Source organism: Eschrichtius robustus, chromosome 10 (genome assembly GCF_028021215.1).
Source record: "Eschrichtius robustus isolate mEscRob2 chromosome 10, mEscRob2.pri, whole genome shotgun sequence".
Classification (NCBI taxonomy): domain Eukaryota; kingdom Metazoa; phylum Chordata; class Mammalia; order Artiodactyla; family Eschrichtiidae; genus Eschrichtius; species Eschrichtius robustus.
This window is the reverse complement of record NC_090833.1, coordinates 51,888,845-51,901,719: the sequence shown is the minus strand read 5'-3', so window position 1 is coordinate 51,901,719 and position 12,875 is coordinate 51,888,845. Positions and strand designations below refer to the sequence as shown.

At 45.7% G+C, this 12,875-nt stretch overlaps 1 protein-coding gene across 2 annotated transcripts in view; it reads right to left on the bottom strand.

The window, feature by feature from the left end:
• DMRT1 (doublesex and mab-3 related transcription factor 1) overlaps positions 1–12,875 on the bottom strand; it is a 103,010-nt gene that overhangs the window by 53,620 nt on the left and 36,515 nt on the right. Inside the window, exon 3 of one of the 2 annotated variants that reach the window (XM_068552972.1) lies at positions 6,195–6,478. In XM_068552972.1, coding sequence (XP_068409073.1) covers positions 6,195–6,478 — 284 coding nt within the window. The remainder of the gene's footprint in view (positions 1–6,194; positions 6,479–12,875) is intronic. The other variant, XM_068552973.1, reaches the window with a different exon arrangement.

Below are 12,875 nucleotides of genomic sequence, written 5' to 3'. Positions count from 1 at the left end.
TTCTCCCTGACATACCGTTCTTTAAAATTTAGAAATATTAAAAATTAATGGTTTAACTAATTAATGGTTGGCTATTATAACTGTCTCCCTGGGAGTGGGAGCCCGGTTTAAGCCTCGGCTTCCTATCCCCCCACCCCACCTCTGGACCCTCCTGGGGGACCCTAGGGCACAGACACGGAGGCGCTGCAGCTGTGCCCGCACTGCACACGCGCCAGAAGTCACTTCTTAGCTCTTTGAGCTAACAGGCTCGACTGAACCACGCTCTTTATAAAAAGAGGAGGCAGTGTGAAAACCAGGGCCCCCGCAGGCTGCTCGTACAGGATGGAGAACAACAGCGGGCAGGCAGCACAGTCAAGAGGGGCGGCGTTTACAAGTGCCCTGCTGGGCCCCATCCCAGTAATGGCCACAAGGGGCGCCGTTCTCTGTGCTCCAAGGCCTAGGTCAGATTCTGACTTCCTGCCTGCCTGTGTCTCAGTTTCAAAGCCAGGGCACTTAGGTGATCCCCAACCTCCTTCTCATGTACCAGGTGATAACAGCCTTCCCCCAAGACCTACTTTTTGCATTTTTGTCCATTTGGTTCAGTGGTAGATCCCTAGCACATGGTGGGACCTGGATGCATGTTTATTTAATAATCGAATGCATTCCAGTGAGGTGCATAATCATAAACGGGCCACCGTATCTTGAGACACTTCAGATTGAGCCCCAAAGAACAACCAGAAGGAAGGAATCACCTCTGCTGCCATGTGACCACACCCCAACTGTGGCTGGAACGGTTGTCTCCATTTCTGGTGGCACAAGCTTCAGAAAAGCCAATCAAGGGGGTGCCCACCAGGGGGACTGAAAGGAGATCCCAGATGCAGCTCGGAGTCCTCCCATATTTATTTCTGTTCACTTGATATGTACCTCTCCCTTGTCAACCGGGTACAACATGTTTATTTAAGAGGTAAGGTTGCCGTGAAGGAGTGCACCAGGCAATAAACAGCTTTTGCAGGCAATTAAATGCAGAAGTGAAATTGAGCTGCTGGTCAGTGGAACCAGCCATTCATCGTGAGTTTGTTCCAGTGTCACAAATGTTATTCCTGTTTCACAACATGACAGGAATCTATGATTGGGCCACAAATCTCCAGAGGCTGGAGACAGACCCAAAGCGATTAAAGCAGCTCTCAGCATGCATGCAGGGCATCAACACGAAAGAGCCTTGGGATTCTGGGATGCTGGCCCAGTTGACTGCTCTAGCTTTTTCTTTTTTTTTTTAACTAGGTTTTTTACTTAGTAGGTGCTCAATAATTATCTGTGGCTTGCATGACTTTATAGGGAGACTTACAGGAAATCTCAACTCTACAATAAAAAGTCAATGATTTCTTTTTGTAAATAATTCAGTACCCTCCCCACTAATCTCTAAGAAGTCTGGCTTTAAAAAATTATGACAATCTCCACTAGAGTCGATTTTTTCTAGGAATCACAAAGCAGCTCTTTGTTCTGAAAACTTTTCATACTGCTCCCCCCAAACACACTGTTACCCAAAGCAGCAAGGGAAGGAGGATAACATAAAAGTTATCGCTCTGGTGAAGAGTCAGAAGGGAAGTCGGGTCCTAGCAACAGAGTCAAGACAGTAGATGGAGGAGATGTTGCCTAAGATTCAGGCCCTTCAGGTAGAGCTGTGGTCAGACCGGGTTGGGGGGAAGGTCTGGTGAGACAGACCAGCTCAGTGACCTCCAGGCGCAGCTATGGGACACCTTCCAAAAGGAGACAGGAAAGCATGGCTACAACCAAGAGAGGATCCCTCCCCTGCCCTCCCCAGGAGGCTTCCACCAGAAGAGGGCAAGGCACTGTCTGAAGAGCAGAGCCAGGGCGCCCTCCTGAAACAACAGGAATAGCAAGGTCAGGGGGAGGCCCTGCCCCAGATCACTGTTCCCTAAACCTCTGCCATAGCAACTTGGTGAAAAAGTGAGCTGTACAGTTCCTATCCCTTAAACATTGGTTATAAGTATTATTTGTAGGTGTTTTCTATTTAATACTTCTTTATAACACATACATCTTAATAAACATATTTTACGCCATAATCTTTGTCTATGCTTCCAGTTTTCAATTTCCTAAGTAGATCAAATTCTTCCCCATCCCTGATAAAAATTATTCTGTATACATTCCTACTCGGTCCATATTCACGTCATGGTCTTTCAACAATAACAAAAATGTGCATTATGTATACCCCATCTTATTACAAAGGGGATCGGAGGTAGCTAACTAAAATACATATGAACAAAAGGCTGAAAATTAAAATAGATTTCAAAAAAGAGTAGGGCCAAGAGAAAATAATGGTTAATGAAATAAATTCACAAGAAGTTAATATCAGCATAGCGTTTGTTGGTACACACAGAAACTTCCACATACACTTCAGTCATTATGCTGCCTTATATATTCATGCAACAGTTCTGTGAAGGTGGTACTATGCCCACTTGACAGACAAAACAACTGAGTTTCAGACAGTTAAGTATTTTCCTCAAGGCTACGGAACAGTTAAATCACAAGTTAGAACTGAATATAGAACTCCAAGCGCCAGACTCCGTGTGTCTCAAAACACACAGTACTGTTTCCCTAAATCTACAGGCCTGGTTTCTGGACAAGGCTCTGTCATCAACTAGCTGTGGGTGCTGTGGGTGCTGAGCAGATCCCCAGCTCCGGATCTCAGTCTTCCCTGCAGCAGGACGGGGGTGAAAGGGACCTCTGTAAGATCCATTTCGGCTCTGACCATCACTGGACTGACTGACCATCACTGGACTGACTTTCACCTGTCCTTTTGCAAAATGATGGCTTATTTGGATGTTGGCTCTTCTATTTTTAACGTTAGAGTTCATTTCCAAGAGAAATAATTTTTGTGGGTGTGACTATAAGGTTGTAAGTCAAGCTCGGGGTCAGGTCTGGTTAACAAGATTAATCCACAGACTCGTAAAATGTCTGCAGAATAATTTGTTAGATGGGAATATATTACCAATGGTGAAACTGGCTAGGAAATAGATTGAGTCAGACTTAGAAGGGATGGAGAGGCCATGTGGTCAGGCCCCCTTATCTCAATTGTTTGGATCACCTTTCATGTTACACACACACTGCAGGGGTGCCTACATATGTTTTATGAAATCACATTCAAAGAAGATCTGGGGGCTTCCCTGGTGGCGCAGGCGTTAAGAATCTGCCTGCCAATGCGGGAGACACGGGTTCAAACCCTGGTCAAGCAAGATCCCACATGCCGCGGAGCAACTAAGCCCATGCGCCACAACTACTGAGCCTGCGCTCTAGAGCCTGCGAGCCACAACTACTGAGCCCACGTGCCACAACTGCTGAGCCCACGTGCCCAGAGCCTGTGCTCCGCAACAAAGAGAAGCCCGCACACCGCAATGAGAAGCCCGCGCACCGCAATGAAGAGTAGCCCCCGCTCGCCGCAACTAGAGAAAGTCCGCGCCCAGCAACGAAGACCCAACGCAGCCAAAAATAAATTAAATAAAAAATAAATTAAAAAAAAAAAAGAAAAGAAAATCTGTACGCAGATTCCAAAAGCAACTTCCAAACTGCAAAGAATTCAGCATATTTTAAACACTAATGGCCAAGACCGAGAATTTCAGGAAAAGTGTCAGGGGCTCTGTTCTCTGCTATCTTAAGTGACCACACCTCAGCACTGTTCTAGAAGTTTCTGCTTATTTTCCAACCTCCACAAGTGAGGAGAGACAATCAGAAGAGGGATCCAAGAAGACCCCCAATAAAAAGCAAAGGACACAGGTAGGAATTCCAAGCCCTAAAGAGCTAAAGAGGGTGTCAGTATTCGTACTTAACTGATGGCCGTCTCTGTAGCTCCAAGTCTGTTGCAGACCCAGTGTTAACCAGACGGTGCTGGGAAACACACTTTGGAGCCAGACAGCTACAGATTCAAACTCCAGCTCTCCATCTGGTGACTGTGTGACCGTGGTGGCCCTCTGAGTCTCCATGTCCTCACCTGTAAAAAGGGGACAATACCATCTGCCTCCCAGGGCTGCGGGGAGGATTCACGGCTCCACAAATGGTAACAATCAGGATGGGTGTTATTACTAACTAAGAGGAACAGGCATCAACCACAGTAGCAGAGAAGGACCTATTTCTGCAAAAGAATTTGTTAGATGGGAATATATTACCCATGGTGAAACTGACTAGGAAATAGATTGAGGCCAGAACTCCTTGAAAACAAACGCTTATGTTAAATGAGGCCTCGGCTTCTCTCCTGGGCCTCTAACCAGGGGCCCCTCTCTCCAGTCTGGTAAGCGGTGGTTCTAGAGAAGGCGCCAACAGCATCAAGACTGCAGGCCCCCCACATGACTAAGGAAGTTTGGGTAACATTTTTCCTCTCACCCTTGGCAGCAGGGGTACAAGAACTTGCCCTTGGGGGGGGATCTCTCCTTGTACACAGCGGCTGAGGCAGCACTCGAAAACCAGGCAACACTGCTGCCCGAGAGAATGTCCCCTCGTGGCTGTCCCTGGTCCCCCAGAGGGTGGACCTTGGCAAGAGACCTCCAAGGAAACCCAAGACTTCTGCTACACCCTCCCCAGGTCTTCCAGGTGGAGTTAAGAACAAACATTGGTGTGTCAGCCATCTTACGCCACGGGAAAGACCCTGACAGGGTGGGAGGGTAAATGAACTTAGAAGATTTCTGATGCTGCTGATCGGGGGCTCTCTTTCTTTCAGAAAACACTTGAGAATTTCCTTTCTCATCCTTTTCCTCATAAGCCAACAGGTTCAGAGACCTTCCCTAATTTCTCCTGAAAGCCGGGAAGTAGCCAGAAAACCAGGATGCTCCAGCAGCAGCCCCCGGCTCATGGGAATCTGTAGAATGAGCTGGTTTTTTACGAACTATAAGATACTTCTTTCTCCTTTCTTAGAGGAGAGTCTCTAACAGAAATCAACCTAAAACCTGCCCCAAATCATAAAATCCAACCGGCACTCTGAAAGGCCTGTAGGGGTCCAGCCGTAAGATCCATACATCACCGCATTTCCTTTACACTCACATCACCTCTCAGTTCCAACGCCTTTTTTTAAAAAGTCTGATTCTAAAAATAAAATGTATAGAAAACTTATGAAGATGATCAGCCCAGGGAATTAAAGCTGACACGTGAACATGCCGAGGAAGTCAGATTCCTAAGGCTAGTGTGAGAGTCCAGAAAATGGGGTGATGTGAATATCAACAACTTCCCCACATCTACAAATGCAAAATGGAATAGAATTGCTCTGAGGAAAACGTCAATGCACATTTTTAAAAAAGTGAGTATAAGGAGGTCAATTACCCTAAACTCCCACATACATACACTGCACTGTGCTGGAATCAAAGCCTAGCTGGGAAAGCCCAAGCACAGTAAATGCATCCAAAATGAGAACAGTTCTCGCAGAATTGGTATCTCACAGTTGGAGGGGGGCTTGGAGGAGCAGAGTCTAAGTGTTCATGCATTCACATTCCCACAGCATGGTAATCCAGCCTGTGAATGTTTTCCAGGCCTTGAATCTGCTGCTGATACACTGGCATGATGATAGAAATGGTGAAAACTGAGGAAGCAGAACAGTGCGGAATAAACATTCCCTGATAATGCAAAATGCTTTGTTTTACCCCAAATATTAAAAGCTCTTGATGGCACACTCTTTCAGAAGCACATACTTAGCATATGAAAGACTGACCTCCATTCCCAGGTGAAAATGCTCTCAAGTTGGCCCAGCACAGCAGTGACCTTAGTTCTTCTCTCACCTTCCTTCCATGCAAACATACAGATCAGAACACATCTCCCTTCCAGGGTCAAAATTCATCACTGGGATTACTGCCACCCAGAAGGCCACATCCAGCATTTTCTAAGCTGTTCTAAAGAGTGGGGATAAGGCTAGAGGAGATGGGGCCTCTTACATAAGCCACTTGTGAAGCTGATTCTGGCCAACTGGGTATTTATGCAAAATGACATCGAAGGATGAGAAAGGTAAAATTTGAAAACAGAAACCAATATATCCATATTTCTTTACAATTCCTTGCAGTCAACCTCTGGGGTTAAATGATGTTATGGGTAGAGTGAAAACTTTCTACACGTTTTGCATAATGGCACACATGTGTGCTGAGTTGGGCGTGCGCGTCTGTGAGTGTGTGTTTACGTGTGTGGTTTTCACATACCCAGTTCACTCTCTGGCAACATCTTACCTGCCACTGGTTTCCTGTCTGACCAGGCACATAAGGGGCTGGGAGGCTCCGAAGGCTGTTCTTCACAGGGGAGCCCCCGAGAGGGCTTCCCATGTCCCCGGAGGGGGAGTCAGCGGCTAAGGCCATGGAGTACTGCGGGTAGTTGTACAGATTGTTGTAGTAAGGGAACAGAGATGGCTGGTAAAAGCTGCTGTAGTAGGTGGAGTCGGAAACGAGGTCAGGTGTGTTCTCCACGTGCCCTCTGCTGGTGACAGCAGGAATATCCTGGATGACCACCCGGCCCTCTATTAAGATAAAACAGAAAGAAAGAAAAAGACAACATGGTATTAATATGGGGGCCTACAGAACTTCACCTCTAAACCTTGCCGACGTATGGTCTTCCTCCTCAAGATCCGCAGAGCTGCAGACCAAGGCCCCTGGGCATGCTGCTCCTCCTGCGGTCGGAACACAGCAGGGCTCCTAAGGCTGGCATGACTCTGGCGGCACAGCTGGCAGACCCTTGGTGATTATTTTTACTGAGCATACCAAAAACATTTTAGGCAGGGGTCATTTTAATCACATACAGCCTGACCACGTCTAACTTCTACCTAGGCATTCCTATCCTAATGTCAAGAAACTAGAGATCAAATCTAGTTAACTTGGCTGTCTGCAACAGTCTTAACAACAAGATTAACTGTATTTCACTTTAAATAAACTAATAAAAAATCCTAGTGCCCTTTCTATGTGTATGTCCACACAGATACATCCGAGAGCCAAAGCAAGAGGCTAAGAGTTTAAGAGAACATTGTTTCCGTCACTTCCTTCTAACCGCTGATACTGAATCCTGAAGTCTGGACAATGGTATAGACCCTGGGAGACAAACTTCTGTAAAAGGTCAGTTAGTAACTATTTTAGGCTTTGTGGCCATTCCTCTGCAGAATATACAGGCTGCTGTGTGGTTGTGTTGCAATAAAACTCTATTCACAAACACAGGCAGTGGGCCAAAGTGATCCGCAGGCTGAAGCTTGCCGACCCAGGGTCTAGGTGTTAAGCTGTCAATTCCAATAAACAAATGAATGGACTCCTAAGTCATGTCTCCAACAGACATTTATTAAACAATGTTCTAAGAGTTGGCCAAGTGCCTAAAATGGCTGCAAGGTATCAGGTTGCCCCTGCCCACCGGGAGTCTACAGTATAGGATGGATGATGGGATTACAAATTATAACAAGGACTCTCACACAGGAATACCCATCAACTTTTATGGAAACTCAAAGGCTGGAAAGATGACATGCAACCTAGAAAGGAATTACAGAGACCATCATAGAAAAACACTGCACCTGCATTGTACTTTAAAAGAGGAGTAGGAAATAGGTGAAATTGAGAAAAAGAGAGTACCGAGAACAGGGCAGCAAAGACAAAGGGATGGAAGCAGGAAAGTGGGAGGGGACCTTGGGAGTGATGGACAGGGCTGCCGGGTTAAGAACTGCGAAAAGGGCAAAAGAGGGCCAGTCAGACAGGCGGGCTGCAGCCAGGCGAGGGGAAGCCTCAGGCCAGCTCTCTGAACTCTTTCCAGGCTGTGGTGGGAACCACTGAGGATATCTGAGCAAGGAATACAGAGGATCAGAGCTGTGCTTTGGAGTGATTCAACTGATGGCAATTCTTAAGACAAGCAAAGGGAAGAGAGCCCAGAGGCAGGGAGAGCCACCAGGGAGCCGCTGAAGCCATCAGGGAGAGACCCAGCAGACTGCAAATACCAGAGACACGGGGGAGACGAGCTCAAGAGAACTGCAGGACTGAGGGGCATCAGGACGCGAGACGCAGGAAAAGCCAAAGAGGAAGAGCAGGAGGCCCGGGGTGGCAGCAGAGATGCAGGTGGTTAAGTCTGCTTCAACACGCAAGGGGCCAGAGGGGCACGGACATGGGGGAGAGGAGCCAGGCCGAGAAACTGGACACCTGCACTCATGGGAGAGGCTGAGGTTGGAAGATGAGATCAGGAGTCACCGCGGGAGATGCTGGCCACATCAGGGAGAGGAGGGAGCTGTTACGGAAGAGCACGTTCTGAAAGGAGAAAAGAGCGCCAAGGCCAGAGCCCTGGAGAATGGAGGAGAGAACGCAAGGTCACAGAGGACAAGTTCGATAGGGATGGCAGAGGGGCAGGCTGCAGGGTCGACCCTGCTAAGAGATCAAGCAAAATGAGTTCTGGAAAAGACCCACAGAGGGCTGGGTCTTTAGGGCCCTGTGGTTTTAGTACAGTGTTGGAGAAGCAGAAGCCTTCGAGAGATAAAGGAGCAAGTGAGCGATGAGGAAACAGATGAATACTGCGAAGAGCCTTCTCTCTGATGGTGAACAGCCTTCTATCTGGCCGGAAGGGACGACCCAGCGAGCAGCGCCGCCCTGCATCCCCCGTGCTGAGCACACTGCTGGACACCTGGGGGTAAATATTTGCAGAAGGGATCAATGAACAGTGTTTTTTCAAGTAGCCTGTCATCAAAATAAATACGAGGAAAAACTAGAAGCTCCAAGGAGTAATAAGATATTGTTATTTCATTTTTAAAACACAGAGAAGGGCTGAACACACCTAGGCAGGGAGAAGCCTGTGGAGAGAAATTCCCAGGACCAGCAACACGTGGCCCAGAGCAGGTGCTCAGAAAGTGTCCTCTGACTGAACGTGGGGAAGGCATGACTAAACGTGCATGCTCTGGAAGGTTTGGGGGAGATCTACAACAAAAAGTGTTTCTACAGCCTCATTTTATAGTCAGCACTGAAGTCTCTTTTCTCTGACAGGATAGCAAGTCCGTCCACCTCAGGCTCCTGGCGATGCATTGTCAGGGCCACTATCTTATTATACATCTCTTTCCTTACTTCTCTCCTCCTCTTCCCAACTAACGAGATGAAAAGTTCCAATTCCATCACTCTACCTGTGTCTGGAGAAGGCACCTGCAATTCTTTCCTCCTGAACTTTCCCACTGGTCTATCTCTTATTTTAAACACCAATGTAGTGGCAAAATAGATGGTTTTCTGTATCTAACTCTTTTGTTTTCAATGTCATGTCTTTATGTTAACCTGATTACAAAGCAATACAAGTTTCACAAAAAATGATAAATTATATAGTTATTTAAATCAGAAAAGGAATGAATGGCATACTCTTACCACCCAGTCATAAGCATTAGTGGGACACCCATATACAATCTCATAGGCCTTTAGGAAGGCATTTTAGACGTTCATCCCCATCCCTGCAGTTGAAAAACACTGGATACCCCTAGGACCTCCCCTTCAAAAGCAAGCTTCTTGATAAAGAAAACAAAATACAGTAGGAGGTAAAGAATGAAACAGAAACCCAAAGACACGAGCATTCTCAGATCAGGGCACAGGTTCATGAATTTCTACATCATAACTTTAGTTGGAACCTTTAATCAGGCCTCAGTTTACCCAGAAACAAAATGTTGTCAGTAAGTAATAATCCTCAAGGTACCAAGAGCATGGCTTCAATAAATTTCAAAGTAAACCTCAAATAAAATGCTACATCAGGTCAAAGCAAGGATTTGTTTTGCTACAGATGACTGTAATTAAAATGCGATCACTTTTCTACTTACCCATATTTTATTCCCTCTTTCAAATTATAATGATCTTTCAGAATAAATTAAGATACATGTTGGAAAAGTTTCGATTCATACTAGCATTTAAATAAACAATAAAAATCATTTGAGCTTTATGAGAGTAAATGCCTAAATATTTTAGACTCTTAAAATGTTTAAGCACTCTCAAAAAGTGACATTTTAAAAAGCACTAGGAGAGGGCATCCATTCCAGGGACATGTGGAACTACAAAATTCTTATTTTATAAACCACCAAACCATATTTTAAAGTTCCAAATTAAAATTCCTGGTCAATGTTCAAAACATCTTTATGCCTCCCAGCCTTTATGTGCATGCTACCAGTAAGTGGAAATTTCCCAAGGCTGAAATAAACATCCATCAAATTATGTGTCTAATCCAGCGGTGCTCAGAGTGTGGTCCTTGAATCAGTGGCATTGGCATCACCTGGGAATTTGTAGAAATGGACATTCTCGGACCCACCCCAGACCCACTGAATCAGAAACTCTGAGGGCTGGCCCAGCAACCTGAGTTATAACAAAGCCTTCAGTAGGTTCTGATGCGCTCAAAAGATGGAGAACCACCAGTTTAAAGATTCAAAGCAACTGCTCTATAAATTATCCCTAAAAATATGTGACTCCTGACTGCATTACTGTGACAGCCCTGACTGGCTACCAAGTAAGAGCATACAAATGAATTCCACTGAATAAAGAAGTTGGGCTTCTACAGAAATCACTGCAGAGCTTGGATCACAAGCTGTGGGTACTGTGTGTATACTGCTGCCAGATGGTTCTGATTTTCATGGCTCACACCCAGACTTCCTTCATTTATTCTAACCACAAAAGCTTAACTCACCCTTTCAAGTGCTAGTATAGTGACAAACTATACTATTCCTCATAAGGCTTCTGGACTATCAAGAGGAGCAGGTTATACATTTACTCTTGATCTTAAGGTGTTTCTTTTGTTTTTTTTGTTTAGTGTGGCCGATTTTTAAAAAAATTTTTTGTTTATGTGGACCATTTTTTTTTAAGTCTTTATTGAATTTGTTATAGTATTGCTCCTGTTTTAAATATGTTTTGTTTTTTTTTGGCCTCGAGGCATGTGGGATCTTAGCTCCCCAACCAGGGATGGAACCCGCACCCCCTGCATTGGAAGGCCTGGACCGCCAGGGAAATCCCCTTAAGGTGTATTTTGGTACTTATGTTTGATTAATTCATTAGTTATCATATAACAACTGTCCAAAGCTTTGCTCCAGACATTGTAAAAAGCACAAAGAAATATTCAAAATGTTTCATTTCTTCTTAAGAGGGTCCCATCTATTCCGGAAAATTAGGTATAGACCGAGGATCCTACAAGTAATGATCCAATGGCCACGATGACAGTATAGGCAGATGTCACCATCAGCAAAGGCAGTGGAGACATGAGTCAGGATGGAGGTGATTCAGAGATGGTGAGGGTGGCGAGGCAATCAAGAGAGGAGAATAGTATCAACAGGATAATGCAGGGGCTTCCCTGGCGGCGCAGTGGTTGGGAATCTGCCTGCCAATGCAGGGGACACGGGTTCGAGCCCTGGTCTGGGAGGATCCCACATGCCGCGGAGCAACTGGGCCTGTGAGCCACAATTGCTGAGCCTGCGCGTCTGGAGCCTGTGCTCCGCAACAGGAGAGGCCGCGATAGTGAGAGGCCCATGCACCGCGATGAAGAGTGGCCCCCGCTTGCCGCAACTGGAGAAAGCCCTCGCACAGACACGAAAACCCAACACAGCCATAAATAAATAAAAACTAAATAAATAAATTAAAAAAAAAAACAACAAAAAAACAGGATAATGCAGGAGGAAAAGGACAAGACACGTTCCAGGGACACTGACCAGATGAGCCTGGCTGGAGTGTAGAGGTCACGTCAGGGGACAGCGGACGCTGAGACTGGAAACTTACTTTTGGGACAAACTGTGGAAGGCCTTGCATGTGAATCCCAGCCAAGGGCTTCTGGTTGCCCCTCAAGCTCCAGGGAGTTGATGAGTTTTCAGAGCAAGGGAGTAACATAAAAATGTTTTAGGAAAATCAGTCTGATGCAAGCACAAAAGAAGGACCTAGAATAAGGAGGTAGAAGAATAGACTAGGCTAGAACAGTCTCTTCTAGATATGTGCGTGGTCTATAGACTAGAATGGAGAGGCTCTTTAAATTCTCCAGGCCATAAGAGGTAACTATAAGCTCGCACAGGGAGCCTGCAGTAAAGGGAAAAAAGGAACTACATGAAAATTACTGGTATGTCTGGTTTTCCGGGAATGCCCTTCAAAGAGCCACGTTACACTACTAACACCTGTCATCCAGGGACCAGGGATGCCGCCCAGCTCCCCTTTCAGGTCCTTGCTCCACTGCTGAGTGATCATACTTTACTCACTCCAGTTTGAGAAGGAACACGTAGCTCTCACCCAGAGTAAGAATACAAGCAGGTTGTGCCATCTCTCCAACCTCTGCTACAGCAGAATTCCCCAAAGAGTAACTGGAGACAGTCTCTTCACCACTGAGCTGGTAAGTCACGCCAAGTGTCACTATTAACTGACTATAAACCTGAAAGATTTCCAACTCACAAGCCACAAAATATACAAAGCATACAAAATCTGAAATAGGATGTGTGTGTGTGTACTTTAAACCACAAGGCCAGTATGACTAACTACAAAGACCAGAGCAGTATACTGAAAAGCAAACACCTTAATGAGTCTGCTGAAAATTCTTAAGCTGGATCTCACTATTTTTCTAGAATAAAAACCGGTCAAGGTGACTTAACAATGATATTCATAATAAGAGAAAGTACAGTGGCACTGTTCCAAGAAAATGGGATTGCTCCTTAACCAGTGGTCCCTTATAGGAATTATCAACCCCTAAGTCCTCTGCCAAGATGCAAATGAAAGCACGAAGCCAGCTGTTTTAAGCGTTGTTACTTATGACTGGAATAGTCCTAATGTGTGCTGTAAGGAAGAAAGATCAGGAGGTCTGGATTCAACAGCTAAGAAAGGATGCAGTGCCCAGAGAAGTATGTTATCTGGAAAAATGACCAGCAGCAATCATCCAACAGAGACGTTTGCAGAGATGTTGCCTAGAGAATCGAT